At 42.3% G+C, this 16,653-nt stretch overlaps 1 protein-coding gene across 1 annotated transcript; it reads left to right on the forward strand.

The window, feature by feature from the left end:
* Positions 1–214: 214 nt before the first annotated feature.
* LOC146989331 (uncharacterized) lies at positions 215–16,484 on the forward strand. Its single transcript, XM_085775486.1, has 5 exons — positions 215–392; positions 12,307–12,575; positions 13,692–13,712; positions 15,064–15,205; positions 16,201–16,484. The coding sequence occupies exons 2-5, from the start codon at positions 12,308–12,310 to the stop codon at positions 16,256–16,258; spliced, it is 489 nt and encodes a 162-aa protein (XP_085631612.1). The 5' UTR covers positions 215–392; position 12,307; the 3' UTR covers positions 16,259–16,484.
* The last annotated feature ends 169 nt before the right edge of the window (positions 16,485–16,653 follow it).

Raw genomic sequence — 16,653 nt, forward strand, 5'->3', positions numbered from 1 at the left:
GGCGCTGCCGCTGACACACACACACACACACACACACACACACACACACACACACACACACACACACACACACACACGTTTAAAATGACGTGACGGAAAACGGAGTGAATACGAGTATGGGCGACTGCAGTCGATGTCTGACGGGCGCAGAGAAAGAGAGAGAGGAGGAGAAGTGAGCGCAGCCGAGCGCACGAGAAGGAGCTTCCGCGTGCAGTGCGACCAAGGGGTGAGAGGGAAGAAGAGTGAAGGGAGGAGGAGGAGGAGGAGGAGGAGGAGCAGCAGCTGGCAGAAGGCGGTGAAAACAGCCCGTCTAGCGCCTCTGTCGCTCGCAGCGCGCAGCCTGCAGGTTGATCACACGGATCATTGAGCAGCTTCTGCATCCCAGACTTCAGGTGGGTGAAACTTTATTCCTAATTACGGTTTATTGATTCTTTTACGGCACGTTTGTCTCATTTATTGTGACAGAAGAGAAGGCTGAGAGTCAGACCGGGAGGAGAGGAGAGGAGAGGAGAGGAGAGGAGAGAACAGAGGAGGAGAGGAGAGGAGAGGAGAGGAGAGGAGAGGAGAGGAGAGGAGAGGAGAGGAGGAGGTTCTCTCTGCTATGCGCACGGTGCCGGTCCGGTGCCGGTCCGGTGCTCCTCGTGTCCTATGAGGAGCTACAGACTATTAATAATAATAATAATAATAATAATAACAGATGTTTTAAGTGGATGCAGAGCGACTGACAGGAGCAGAGTCACATCTGGAGAGTTTGAGTTTGAGTCAACTTTGTTTTGTCGGTGGAGGTTTTTGTGCTGCTGCTGCAGAACAGATGATGACGCCCTTTGAAACTTATGGAGGTGGGGAAGAGTCAGACTTGTGTGTGTGTGTGTGTGTGTGAGCTGTCATGTCTCCACATCCAATGTCCTGTTTTATCTGTAAGAGACCGGACTATTCAACTGTAATATGAAATAATAACCGAGCAGCACCGACCTATATATAGCATATCTATTTCTATAGGTTTATGTACAGACTCCAAGTCTAATGATACAACAGACAAAGCACCAATAGACAGCAGGTCTGTCCTCAAGAGGAAAGTTGCTCTACATGTATGTTGAGTCCCTCAGTCAGAGACACTGTCCGGTCTTTGATCGGATCATTCTACACATAAACTTAGGGGAGACTGGGGACAGTTGCAACACTTTTTACATTTTTCTCAGTTACTCAGAGACTATTTGGACTAGGCTCACCAAACTTTTATAGATTAAACATACATTTGTCAGCTAATTAGTCATACCATTTAAAGATGGTTACATATGACACATCAATCCCAATATTCATTTGAATGGAAGAATCCAGACGTTGCAACCGACCCCAAACGTGGGGACAGTTGCAACACGGATCAGGGACGGTTGCAACATATTAAACATACATTAAATTTCACTAATTAACTTTAGATTTTTGTCTCAATAAGCAAAGTATTCCTAAAATATGCACTGTCTTACAATAATACTATAGTATTATTTAGTTATTTAGTCATATTTATCAGAGAACAGCCTTGAGTCAATGTGCAGAGGTTAACAGTGGTAATAAAAGTCAATAGCTCAGTGTGAGACAAGAAGAATGAAACTATTTGCAATACAAGAAACTTTTATAAACATGTACTCTACTTTTGGATGATTTATTCACTGTATGACATCAAATACATTTATTTTTCTCTAATTTTCAAAGGAAAATATATGTGGCTACATCTGTCCCATATAATAAGATACAACTACAAATTGCATATTTCATTATAGGAAGTTGTCTGGAGAATTATTTTGAAATCTTAGTCTCTCGTGGTTTAATATAATTGGCTGTTCTGTTCATCATGAGGGAAAAAAATAGATATATTGTGCCTATTTTAAGCTAAAAATGTTTCGTTTTATACATTTGCATTTGCATAGTGCTTCCATATTCAAATGGCCGTTGTTGCAACCGTCCCCACCCTGTCAGCCATGACAAAACATCATGTACTAGCTAGACACAATGACACTGACACATGCTAACCATGTCATTTGATAGTCAACAAAACAGTGATTCAAACAAGGTAGGTTTGGATTAATTCATACAAAAGGTCAGGACAGTCTGACAAAAATACAGCTCAAGAAAAAAGCTACTTTCATACCCTTAAAACAACTTTGTCTCAGTACAAGCAGGAGCAGATGCTGAATATGTCTTTTCTATTATTGGTGGGTAGAGGGTCTAACTGTGGATGTGCAGTGTTAGTGTCATCACTCTAGCATGTTTCTGATTGGAGAAATAAGGCTTGTTGCAACCGTCCCCAGTCTCCCCTACATCATGAGCAGAGCCGGCCCTCCCTATAAGCGAACTAAGCAGCTGCTTAGGGCCCCGCAGCCACTAGGGGGCCCCCAAACTTTGCTCAATCATTTGTCTAACCGTCTCTGACAAAGTGTAACCCTTGACCCAACTGGCAACAATGACCGTGACACGCATACGTAAACGTAACGCAGACTGTGGCCGTTGTCCGGTAACGAGCGCACCACCCCTTCCCCTTCTCTCCCCCCTGGCCCTCTCCCTCCCTCACTCACTGAGATCGCGATTTGCGAGGAGGTGATTAGCTTTTGGACAGCGACGATGTCCAAAAGGATATATCCGTCAGGTGCGGAAAATAGGAAAAAGAAGGTCAAGGATGAAAAAAAAAACAAGGACAAGGTAAGGCTAATTAATGTTATGTTTACTAGATGTACGTTTAGCCGAAAAACATGTCGGTGCTTGTGTTAGCTCACTTAGCTGGCTAGCTGCTACATACCAGCCTGCTGCAGTTAACATGTCCTGGCTGATTTTAAGGTCTGTTTACAGTGAAAAGATAACAGCTGTTTTCCTGTGAGGGGATAAAGGATCAATCACCCATTTATTAATGGCTGTCATGTTGCCACATCCTCATCCCCTGTGGCTGGTTCCAGTCATACAGTTGGTAAGTTTCTTGTTTGTTGCCACAATATGTTTATCTCTGTTGGAAAATTAAATTGTGTGTAAAGTGGCTAAAAAATTCTACTAATCTTCTCCACAGCTCCAATGGTTACTGCTGATGATGCTGCTGACCAACCAACATCCTCTATCTTCTTCTCAACTGAAGTTTTGTTTTAAGGGTTCTAGAATTTAGCTGTACAGATAATTTAAAGAAAATAAATCTGTTCAAACTGTAATCTTTTGTAGAATCTTTTATCTTTCTGCTACATCAAAAGTACTGCCGGTTTGGAGCCACCTATTGCCATTCACAATATTAACATTAACATTCAGACAAAAACAAAGTAGAAGAAAAAATGACAAGTGCAATTAGACAGCTTTAAGTGTTTAGACTCTAATTAGTAATGAAATATCTGCTCGCCATCATGTTGATAGAGGTACAATAAAATATGCAAGGGTTGCATACGGTAGCTGGTTTTATGAATATGTGATGATACACTGTGAGGCAGGGCCCCCAATTTTATCCTGCTTAGGGCCCCCAGATGTACAGGGCCGGCCCTGATCATGAGTCATAAGCAGCGGCCGGTTTCATCTGAACTACGACAGCTACTATCATGGTTAACACCTCTGTCAGTCTCAGGCTGCATGTGGCTGTTGGGCTGGTTTTGTTATGTGGTGCATTACAACTGTATGAAAAGTCCTGTACAAATACAGTTTTGATTGATTGGTTAGTTTTTATCATTGCTGCCATTGAAGATGGGCTTTGATTAAGTTCTTATGTGTATTTTATGTTCAGAGCTCTGAGAGTAAACTGTGGTGGTTTAGTTAGTTAGTTTTAGTTTTTCATATCTGAAAAGGAATGGGAAGAAGTAAAACTTATTTATTCATAGATTATCTATCAAGTTATCTAGTCATTATAGTCTATACAATAAATGAATTTATGAGTTATTTAACTGGATTTATTCTAATATATTATTATATTTATATACATATAGATTTATTCTAACGTATGATTACTAATCTTTATCTCTCTATATAGTCATATACTGTACATATAAAACATATACAAACACATTCATACATACAAAGACAAACTGAAAGTAACACAAACAGAGCAACAAATAAACTAAGTGGGTAAATAATACCCAAATAAATAATAATAAGCAGCTTGTGGTTGTCAGACACCCTCATTTCTCTACATACTGAAAATCATTTCTTTGTATCTCTTTTTGAACTGGATTATGTTTGGACATTTGGTTTGTTTTTCTTCATGTTGCAGCACCATAATCACGTAGTGTCATATTCCTATTGTCCCTCAGGACTTTTTTTTTTTGATACTTATATTTTTTTATGATGATGAAAACATCACAGTACATTTTAATGAGAAATAACATGAGCTCCTGAACTCCACTCAGACTGTGTCTCTTGGAAAGCATCTGGCGGTTATTCTGGTAAGCAGAGCAATTGCAAGACAATTTTTTCCATTTCTTTGCATAATACAGGTCTCTTTTGAGTCTGAGCAGAAGGTTAGTCTCTCTCTTGTGGGTGGTCTGCCTGCAGCCACTTACGGGTGGTGGCTTTTTTTGCTGCTGCTGCTGCTGCTGTATCTATCATTTTCTGCCATCCCGTCTAGTAAGTTAGTTAGTTAGTTAGTTTCATTTATTGTCCACGGTGTGGAAATTTGTTTTTGGTCTCATAAAAAACAACGGGACATGGTGTTCAGTGCCCCAATTGCATAGGAATAAAGGAATTTTTAAAATAATAATAATAATAATAGTAATAAATTTTATTTGTTGGCGCCTTTCAAAAACCCAAGGTCACCTTACATGTAAGAAATGAGACAAAAACAAGAAACAAAAACAGGTATAAATACAATAGCACATACATGAATACATACAAAGAAAATACAGTGTGGCTAAAAACATAGATAAGGTGGATAAAATGGTTAGGGGACAGAGTGTTATAGGGAGTAGGATAACTTAAAAAGGTGTGTCTTGAGGTGGGATTTGAAGGTGTCGATGGAGTCCAGAGTGTGTATGTGTAGTGGGAGTGAATTCCAGAGTCTAGGTGCAGAACAGCTAAAAGCCCGAGCACCAAGTGTGGTAAGTGAGAAAGAGGGGGTGGAAAGCAGGGCGGCGGATGAGGAACGGAGTGAACGGGGTGGGATATAAGGATGAAGCAAATTAGAGAGATATGGGGGGGCCTGGTTATGGAGAGCTTTGAATGTTAGCAGAAGGAGCTTGTAATGTATACGTTGATGAACAGGGAGCCAGTGAAGTTGCATGAGGACTGGTGTAATATGATCCGAGGACTTGGTACGGGTGATGATTCTGGCGGCGGTGTTCTGGATAGTTTGTAGGATTATTAGGATTTGCCCTTGGTACTTTGTAACGTCGACCAGAGGGAAGAAGTTCAAACTCCCTATTGAGTGGATGAGACGGATCATTTGCTATGTTGACAGCTTTTTTCCTAAGCACCTAAACACCTCGTACATACAACTTAATTGTTTCTGTCTTGTCCCTATGATTTTTGAGGCAAGGTTTACTATTCTCTGCAGCTGCTTCTTCCTTTAATATTTAGATTACCATACCACGTTGCCATGTTAAACGTTAGAATGCCCTCTATCAGGTTCTTATAAACTGTTTCCATCATGTGCTTACTCACTCTGAAGGAGTTGAGCTTGCGCAGTAGATGGAGACGTTGGTTAGGCTACAGGTTTTAAAAAATATAGTCTGTGTTTTCACTGAAATCTAGGTGACAATCAATATACTGTATGTACCTAGATATTTGAACTTGTTTACTACCTCGACAGTTTGTCCCTTAATTATAAGGAGCTGCACAGGGTCCTTTTCATGAAAAACAAGTTCCTGTGTTTTTGTTACATTAATCACCTAGATAAAGAGTTGTAAATGGCAGAGGGATCTGTTGTCCCAGTGTGCGTTGTTCGGTTTTCACTGTCCCTCAGGATTTAGGATTGTCTTATCAGTCCGGTGCCCAAGATTACTGTCTTGTAAATATCTGTAAAAGGCCCAATACAACACAGAAAACTTACTGTACCTCTCCTCTCGCCTAAAAACACCCTCAAAGGTAAACTGACTGTTATTTATTTATTTTTTATTTTTCTACAGAAGAGTGAGTTTTACATGTTGTTTTAGTTCTGTAAAGCTAACAGGGTATTTACTCAAACAGTGAATAACCAGGAAGTAATAAATGTAAGGTGGTATTGTAATGAATAAATTCATACTTATTCCTATTCCTTCTGAACGTGTAGGCTACTACCAGGGTGACCAAGTGACCAAATTTTAATTTCCCAAAAAGAGGAGACTCGGCTCCAGCTCAAGATACTTCAATGATACTTGGAGTTTACACAAAGATGTAAGATGTAACGTAAATACACATACACATTAGCGCTGCAGAGAAGTTTTCTCAGCTTAATTTTGTAGAATTGAAAAGTCACATGTACAACGAAAATTAAAATGCCAAACCAGACGGTGCAACAATAAAATTAGCATAAGAAAAGGGAATAGCTAGAATAAATAATGTTAATAATGAAATAAGACAAAAAAACAAAGACACAACATTTACATTCAGTTCACCGTTCCCATATTGCACTGTTGTGATTAGGTTTTGAGTTTGAGTTTATTTCGATCAGCAAAAAATAAATAAATAAATAAATAGAACCACAAACAAACAGTTCCACATCCCTCTAAAAGCAGGGCTGCATGGCTGATGGAAAGGGTCAGGGCTGAAGCTACAAGCTCATAGATGCCCTAAACTTTACACCATACAAGTAAATATATGTATATACAGTACCTTTACATAAACAAACCAGCATACATGTCATATACACACACTTACATGTACATACTCAGCAATACCAAGCAAAAAATAGACATTTAACATTTGTCAAATCATTCCTACCTACAGTACATTTAAATCATTCCCCACCTTCAAGACTGTATTGTTCCAAAATGAACGTTTTTAACTTATTTTTAAATTGCACCAGATCTGTTTTACTTTTTTTTTTAAAAATATCATCAGTTAACTTGTTCCACAGCTTCACCCCACAGACAGATACACACATGCTTTTCAGAGCAGTGTGAACAATTGGTTGTTTAAAATTCCATCTCCCTCTTAGATCGTATCCCCCTCCTCTATCACTAAAGGTTTTTGTAGTGTATGTTTTGGTGTTACTAAGTGTGGGGAGTTGATTGTTTCTACGTTGAGTCCTCTCTCGGCCCCCGAAGTCTGCAGCCTGTGGCTCTGACTGATGTGTGATGATAGAATCAACGACTTTATCATAGAACAATTACTTTTGTTTTGAAAGCACGGCCAGTAGGCTACAGCTTTCTGCTGGAGGAGACGGGGAAGAGAAACTAACTCAGAATCTCCAGTTGTCTTATCTCACTGGCAGAAAGTCCTTGGTGGGGTCGGAAAAAGTCAAATTGAGCTCAGCTGATAATTTCCTGGGCAACTCAAGCTAGAGTGTGTGTGTGTGTGTGTGTGTGTGTTGTTAAGACCCCCGGTCGTTTGTCTTTGCTACTCCCAGTTCTTCTGGTCACTTTGATGTAAGCAGACAAATTGCCTTCGTCCCATCCTTTCGTGAGAGTCAAAGTCAAAATCATTCTAATATTCTCCCGTGGGAGAGATTTCTCTGGGACAGAGAGCAGTGCTGCTTCACACAACAAGACAAAAACAGTACAAAAGAAGAGCTGCAGGAAAGTACTAAAAACATACAGTAAAATCATTAAAGTGCAATATGCCTCAGAGAGTACTAGTGGCAGATGTGCAGACACACAAACATTCATACACATCATCACACAAGCTGCTAGGGGTGCAACGGTACAGGTAGCCCACGGTACAATACGTACCTCGGTTTTTGGCCACGGTTCTCGGTACGGTTTCGGTATGTGTTTTGTGCAGAGAACTTTTTTTTCTCCCAAAATAATGTTTATAATTTATAATATTTATAATATAGCTCTCCTCTCTCTCTATCTCTCTCACTCACACACACAAACACACACACACACACACACACACACACACACACACCTGAACTGTCTGTGAACAGCCCCTAGCTCCTCCCTCTGCACACTAGTCTTTCAGTAGGTGAACACTCTGAAGCAGCTTTCAAACAGAGATCGCGCTATATTGCCGTCACTATGCTGCAGCCACAGTCTCTCATCACTGGGAAAGAAGGAGTTAGTCTATTGTGGTTTTTTAAACAGCCTTTCACTACCTCTCATCCCTGTCAATCAACTCCTGCTCGACCTCGGTCTCTCTATCGCGCGCGGGCACGCGGACACGCGACCACACACGTGCAGTGTGCATGGACAGAGTCCTGCTGGAACTCTAATAAAAGCTAAATGTGCTAAATCGCGCTAATAACTAATTAATTTCCCTCGCGATTGCGATCAGCGACCGCTCATGCTGCCGCCTGTTTGTTTTCTTTTTTTTTTTTCCCCTCTCTTCTGTGTGTGAGCTGCACTTTCAGTTGCAGGGGGGAGTCACTGTGAGTGTGTGGAGGCTCAACAGTGATTGGACATCGACTCGCGGGGGCGGGCTTTCGCCTTAAACGGCCAGGCACACACATACACGGCACAGCTGCCTGTAACGGGGTGTTCCCACCAAACGCGATGAACGCGATTGAATCGCGCGTCAAATGAAATCGCGTCGCGCTAGACGCTCCAGTTTTGACGCTGGTTCAATATGCAAAAAACGCCTCGTCGCGGCATCGCGTCGCGCGACGAGGCGCTGCACTGTTCCTGTCCCTGTAGATGGGAGAGGAACAGCGGTGTGGGTCTCTGGCTGCAGGAGGAGGAGGAGACGGCTCCGTGAACTACTGTGTGACTGACCGCCTGTTGAGTGCTTTGGGACGGGGCGGCCGGCTCGCCGCGCCCGCTGGTTGAAAACAGCAGTGATAACGGGCTTTCAGGTCCGAATCTCCAAATCAGAAACGTTTGTAACAGCACCGGAAAAGCAACAGTGAAGAGCTGTGGCTTTGCAGCAGCTAATGGGGATCTGAATAATAAACTAAACTAAACCAGAAAACTTCTAATATTGTCAATAGACTCGCTCTGACTAAACTGCCAAGGGAACACCAGTACGTCCGTACGTCAGCACGTCGGTGACGATCTCAAACCTGATAGGCTGTCGCGGCGCGTCTTCACGCGAATTCGCCGCAAAAGTTCAATTATTTGAACTCGAGCGATGAAGCGTCATCGCGCCGGGCGACGCGATGGAGGCGATTTTTCGCGGCCAACGCGTCCATCGCGTCGCGCTATCGCGTCCATCGCATCGCCCGGCGCGATGACGCGACTAATCGCGTGTTTGCATTGACTTTACATGTAATCTCGACGCGCGATGAAGCGTCATCGCGTTTGGTGGGAACACCCCGTAAAGCAGGAAGAGCTGATGGAAGCTGAATCTGAAATACCGCGGTCCAAGAGCGTATTGCACCGTGCAGGCCGTACCGAACGGTTCGGTAGGCTATTTTACCGAGAACCGTTGCATCCCTACAAGCTGCTCATTCATAAATTTAATGGACAGTGGGATGAAGGAGTTTTTGAGGCGATTGTGACTCGGTATCTCCTACCTGAATTGAAGAGATTTAAGAGCTCATATTCAGGGAGAAGTGTGTGCATAGGATCTGCTAGAATAGAGTTAGCCAGCCTGATGGTGGCCTGTTCCAACAGATCTTGAGGTGAGCGTGGGACAGGGGAACCCAAGATTTTGCGAGCTGTCTTTACCACATTAAGTATTTGAGATTTGGCTTTTACTGTGAGATTACCGAACCGTGACGTAATGCCGTATCTCAGGATGGACTCGATGGCAACGCAATAGAAGATGTTCATGATGTTAGAGCTCACGCCGAACAGGCCGAGTCGCCTGAGAAAGTGGGGGCGCTGATGGATTCTGGCACACACACCTGCCACATGTGTGTGTGTGCCAGGTGAGATCACTATCTATGTGCACGTGTAACGCTTGTGGGTCGGCACAATGATGAGACAGTTTCTGCAGTGTTCACAGCTTTATTTCTCCAGTCCTGCGGGCGACAATCATACACAAAATGTCGGCATCCGTCTTTTTTGGCTCACGCCTAAACATACAGAAGAGCACTCGTTACTCACACACACACCCACACACACAGCACCACAGTCCCATGTAGCTTAACACGAGGCAGCCGAGTGGCGCCGATATTTGTAACATAAAATAGTATTTGGAATGATATCTGAACTTCAAAACTAGTGAAAAACACGGATAAACATATTTACATCCTTCATGCACACTTTTACTCACACATTCACTGACTTAAGACCACATTTTCATGGAAAACAAACAAAAATGTCTGGATTCTGTGTGTTAAATAGCAACAGTAACTTTTTGGGATGTGACTTTTTGTGTGGTACCTGCACAGTACATTCGTTGGGTCTACTGTGTGACCTCTTTTGTGTTGTGCTGTTGCAGTCCACTTTTGGTTGGGTCACGTGTGTGTTACTGTTTGCTAGGTTGTGGCTGCCCTCGAGTCACCGCAGTGTTGTAAGTGAATTAACCTTTGTTTCGTAGTTTCCCTCATGGTGGTAGCCATTTTGTTATCTGGTGGGAGTGGCACCCACTTGTATGGCTACTGTTGGCTGCTCACTCTCTTAAATCGAGTGACCGTGGCTGCGTTCCAAAAACAGGTTGAGTTTCCCTCGCTCACTTGCCCTCAGCCCTTGTTGCTATGACGTCACACGGAGGCCACTTGGAGAGCGGAGGGAAAGTGGGCGGGGGAGGAGTAGAAGAGGTAAACGGAACGCACCTGCCCTCGTTCACTACCAGCCGGGACAATCACTGGTCGACCACATGTCGTAGGTGTAGCGCTGTACTGCCTCTTAAGGAGGGGGGGGGGGGGGGTGCTGGCCGGTTTGCAGTGAAAATTAAATACTCTATAATATCAATATACTACTCTTTCTCTCTGTCTGTCACTGATGATGAGCTCTGCTTCATCAGACCAATCCTGATTAAAATTCCTTATTAAACTACACATCAACACAGGCACAGCAACTATGTGAATATGAAACATCAGATTAAAAAGGCTCTTTAGACACGTTTTTTTTGTGACAAATAAGTTTGCCTATTATATATCTCTACTAGCCTACCACTTGTAAATTGTTTGTTCTGACATGTCACTGCTAAACTAGTTTATTGAATTGAATATTTACTGACCCCTTTCATTTATTTTCTTCTTTGGTGGTAAACACACAACTGGTGCTTGAGGTTCATTATCGCCACCGCATGGACGTATTTTTCGTGCACCACTGCAATGCATTGTGGGTGATATACAGCTCTGGAGTGACCATCGATGTTGACTTGATCACTCAGCCCACAAGGGTCGATCTCACCAAGTTCACTTCAGCTGTTTGGAGAAATGGAACAGCCCTTATGATGGCGGCGGGGGGGGTTCCCCCGAGGGCAAGTGCTGAGGGCAAGTGAGCGAGGGCGACTCAATACGCTTTTGGAACGCAGCCCAGGTGTTGGTTGGCCTTCTTTTGTGTATTTTGATCTTGTTGGATCCACTTGACCCTTTCGTTAGTCCTGACAGCAGTCCCAGGGTTTACTATCGATAAATGTACTGTTGGTGTTTTTGAGTTGTGGCCAGGTTCGGTAGTCCCTTTTGGGTAAGATATTGCAATGAATAAATGGTGTGGTATTTTTAGTAAAATATTATTCATTGTCTTAAGGGGGGGAGGGTGGGGGTGTTATGGCCGAAAGGGGTTCCCATCTTGGCTTTTGTTTGTCTACTTTTATGTTTTTGTATTAAATATCCTTTTAGTTAATTTAGCGTCTTTGTGTTTGGGGTCATTGGTGGGTCCATTGTTATGCTCCTCCGGGCCAACAAGGTTCTAGGGCGTAACACAGTCTAATAGAAAAGGACATTAACTCTTTATCACTTTTAATTGGCTCTCAGTATTCCACACTCTATGACTTCCTCTTTTTATTGGCAGTTCCAGAACCAGAGTGAAAACCAACAGGAGAATACTGCAGCCTGGGATGCACACTTTAGTCTGCTACGGCCATTTGATATGTGATACGGGCGCTTTTGTGGTGGCCCATTATCCAGATTAGTTTGAAACATATTCACCAACACACCAACCGAATTTCATGCTTTTATCACAGAATGAACGATTGCTGTGATATGTCGAGCTAAGCCGCCGCACTATCAAGCTAAAACAAGACAAATGGTTATATGAAGTCTCTGGGGACACCAGGAAGTGATGGACCTGGTTAGAGAACAAACTGAAACTGCATCGTCAGAGCTGGAGGAGGAGAAGGAAGAGGACAGACTGATATATTTCCTCCTCTGGTGTCTTTCAGGATGGATCTTAGCTGCTACCTAGCCTCCTCTCCATCCGCTGAAGACGCCTATCAGCTCTACAGTGAGGACAATGACAACGGGAATCTCTGGGAGAGAACCAATCAGAGCGCCCCGCTGCCCACGTGTTCTTCCCCCGACGCCCCGGACCACCGCTGTGACGTCTGCAGGAGAGACGGCCATGTTTACGCTTTCTGTCGCCATCTGCTCGACAAACTGGAGCTGGTGATGGAAACTACAGGGGGAGACCCCATCACCTTGGAAGAGATCGGTGAGATGCAGCGCTGGTTAAACGCTAATAATGATGATCAATGTAAAGTTGGAACTTTGGCTGAGTTGATCTGACAGAGATATGTTGATTGTTTAAGTGCCCCCCCCCCCCCCCCCCCCAGAAGCTTGTTTTCCCTTGCTCCAACAGTGGTCGAGTTACCGCTATTAACCGAATGGCGCTAACGTTACCAAGCGGCTATCTTAAATTACCCCACTGATAATGTCCCAGATTCCTGGTGTATTTACTGTACAAACTTTGTAATTCTTTGTTTACTACTACTAACACTATTTGTACTACTGTAGAAGTCTGTTGTCTAAATTGCACTAACTCATGGAGGTGAGTTTAATTTCGGTATAAGGGTTCATCACTCAACCCTATGTTGGAGTAGCGGTGTTGGAAGGGGTCAGCCCTGTGTTCCCAGATTTAGCTAAAAGCTACATTACATCTGTAGTCAACTGCTACTGGATAACAGGTTGGGTGTAACTGACTACCACATTGGGAGAAATGGGAATAAAATTGGATGCAAATTGATGATAAAGGAAATGTGGGAACATAGGGCCACTACGTTGCTGTTCTCGTCTCCTTCTCCTCTCTGAGTGGTCGTCTTTAGGAGCTGCACCTGTGTCTTTGGTCTTTGTTTTGGTGGCTCCAAAATATCTATATTATATGTTATGCATCAGATATAAATGATGCTGCAACGACACAGCAGTTCAAAGTTTTATATAATAATATAATATAATAAACCAGTTGTATGTAACTTTATTCAGTAAACTGTACAAACAAAGACGTGTGTGAGACCGACTGACACAGCGCTGCTGTCCCAGCACTAACGTTTGGTTGGCGGGTTTGAAATGTGTGCAGGAATTTCCTGCATTAATAGCACTAGATTGATGGGAATCGGTTAGATTATGCGCAATCCTGCTCTGGCCAATCGGTGGCTGCCTTTATGCTGTATAGATAAGCTGTACAGTCATATAAATATTTCATGGAGCTAAATTATTAGTCTCTAACAGGCAAGCGCTGCGGGAAACCCTGACGTTACATAATGAATCTGTGTCACTGTGTTACAATGAAGCAGTGAGTTTGACGACTGACCGTGAATCTGTCTCTTTACAGATTGTCCAGTCTTCCTGCCAGGTGAGTCTCCTTCAGAAGTCTCCTTACACTTTATGGTCTGTTTATCACCACACATCAATACCTTCAATTCACTGATCAGTGTGTCAGTAGTAAAACCGATCGTCTGAGTGATGACTATCTGCTGCAGTTTCATAACTCGTTAGCAAAGACGTCTTAGATCTTATTAATCAGCCACAGATATTTAGTTTCAGAATCAACAAGAGGAAGTTCACACTAAAATCTGCTTTGAAAAACAGGAACTCAACGTTCTTTTGGTTTTGTTTACATAATGTAACATAATATAAATCAGAATTTGACACTTTATATGAACATATGATTTTGCTTTAAAAGGTCAAAAAAGGTCTTGATGGTTGAGATCAGAAATTAAAATGAGGCTCTGAGCCTCTCTCCAGATGTGTTTTCTGAATTATCCCCTCTAAAATAGAGCAGATGTTTTAATAATTATATTGTGACTGTTTTTTTGTGACGTCAGGACTTCCTGTCAATTCAGTATTAATATAGAACCTAGAGCTGCTTTATAATCACACTACACATGGACATCTACCTTTATACTGTATGGAGCTTTAACACAAACATCTACCTTTATACTGTATGGAGCTTTAACACAAACATCTACCTTTATACTGTATGGAGCTTTAACACAAACATCTACCTTTATTCTGAAGGAGCTTTAACACAAACATCTACCTTTATTCTGAAGGAGCTTTAACACAAACATCTACCTTTATTTTGAAGGAGCTTTAACACAAACAACTACCTTTATACTGTATGGAGCTTTAACACAAACATCTACCTTTATTTTGAAGGAGCTTTAACACAAACATCTGCCTTTATTTTGAAGGAGCTTTAATACAAACATCTACCTTTATTTTGAAGGAGCTTTAACACAAACATCTACCTTTATTTTGAAGGAGCTTTAATACAAACATCTACCTTTATACTGTATGGAGCTTTAACACAAACATCTACCTTTATTTTGAAGGAGCTTTAATACAAACATCTACCTTTATACTGTATGGAGCTTTAATACAAACATCTACCTTTATTTTGAAGGAGCTTTAATACAAACATCTACCTTTATACTGTATGGAGCTTTAATACAAACATCTACCTTTATTTTGAAGGAGCTTTAATACAAACATCTACCTTTATTTTGAAGGAGCTTTAACACAAACATCTACCTTTATACTGTATGGAGCTTTAACACAAACATCTACCTTTATACTGTATGGAGCTTTAACATAAACATCTACCTTTATTTTGAAGGAGCTTTAACACAAACATCTACCTTTATTCTGAAGGAGCTTGAAGGATCATTGAGCTTCGTCTTCCTCTCTGTTGTGTCTTACAGATTCTCCGGAGCAGCAGCCGAACTTCCACACCGGTTTAGTCATCTTCATCGTGGTCGCCGTCCTCCTCCTCCTCATCGTGATTGGTTTCGTGTTTTACCGTAAACACCGTAAACACCGTAAACATCGAAACAAACATAGAAGGTAAGTGACACATCATGGGTTAAGGTAAAGGTTCATTCAATGGTCAGGCTCACCTGAGGTATTTGAGTCAGAGCATTAAAGGCTCATGCTGTGCACTTTTCTCTGGGTTTATTTCCCTAACAAGATGTATCATTAGTTTTGAGTACCTGTGATCTGCTTCATATGGTTTCTACTGCCCCTTTCTGTTGCCTCTTTCTGGAGCTCCAGCAGCCACAGGTCATTTGGCCAATCAGAAGAGAGAATGAGAACCTCTCCTCTGATTGGCTGACTGTTTTTGAGTGGCATGTGGTCGGGCCAATCACAGGCAAGTAACTGAAATCTAAGCTGCATTCATAAAAATGCAGCTTAGGTTTTCTGTGATGTCACACACAAGGTTTGTGACATCACAGAAAGGAGGAAGTGCTATCTGCTCGTCTTAAAGAGACAGTTCCTACTTCCTACAAATGGGCGGTGTGTGTTTCTCCGTTTATGACCAGTTTGATGCATGGGGCAGTATATACGTCTATCTATATACATCTACTCCTGCTAACATTTCCATATTTCGCACATTCTGTGACAAACTGTAAACTGTTTTCTTGTCTGTAACAACATCTATTGCACGTCTGTCCGTCCTGGGTGAGGGATCCCTCCTCTGTTGCTCACCCTGAGGTTTCTCCGACTTTTCCCTGTTAAAAGGGTTTTCCATGGAGTTTTTCCTCAGTCGATGTGAGGGTCTAAGGACAGAGGATGTTGTTGTGATGCCATGTAAAGCCCTTTGAGACAAACTGTTTGTAAAAACGGGCTATACAAATAAAATTGCCTTGCCTTGCCTTGCCTATATCATCTATATACGTGGCCCAGAGACCTCCCCAAGCACCAAAAAATAACCACAATCACATTTTTCATTCCATGGGGCCTTTAAGTTCTTTGGTCTGTGTTGTTGTTGATGTGTTTTTCTGTTGTCATGGAAACACGCATCAGTAAACAACGCAACCCCCTCCTCTCTGTGTTTACAGTGTGCCATCTGATGACGGAAGTCCTGCCGTTGCTGCCAGAGCCGAGGATGCCGTATGACTGGGGGTCCCCCCGCCATTCCGACATCCCGCTATTCCGACATGTCTCTATTTAGACTAGGGGTGTGTATTGGCAAGGACCTCATGATACGATACGTATCACGATACTTGGGTCACGATACGATATTTTGCGATATCCAAATTTTGCAAAATATTGTGATATATTGCGATATAGTTAGCTGAAAAACTAAAAGTGTATTATGCATCTTGAAATCCGAGTTGTAGGCCTATATTTACATTAAATGATTGTAGTAATTCATCACCAAATGAAAACTTTGTTAACATCTGTGTTTTCTAATAAGATGAACTTCTCAGTCTGTTTACCTCATTTCAATCATTTGTATTGATGCAAAATGGGCAAATATATGCATCTGACAAACTGAACTGTTTGTATTT

The sequence above is a fragment of the Trachurus japonicus genome, chromosome 4 (genome assembly GCF_045865225.1).
Source record: "Trachurus japonicus isolate A0001 chromosome 4, Traja_1.0".
Taxonomy (NCBI): Eukaryota; Metazoa; Chordata; class Actinopteri; order Carangiformes; family Carangidae; genus Trachurus; species Trachurus japonicus.

Bases quoted from the DNA above. Each gene is read 5' to 3' on its own strand.
- LOC146989331 (XM_085775486.1), top strand. From the start codon at position 12,308: ATGGATCTTAGCTGCTACCTAGCCTCCTCTCCATCCGCTGAAGACGCC. The intron at 12,576-13,691 runs GTGAGATGCAGC...GTCTCTTTACAG, and splicing joins CATCACCTTGGAAGAGATCG to ATTGTCCAGTCTTCCTGCCA. The intron at 13,713-15,063 runs GTGAGTCTCCTT...TGTGTCTTACAG, and splicing joins TTGTCCAGTCTTCCTGCCAG to ATTCTCCGGAGCAGCAGCCG.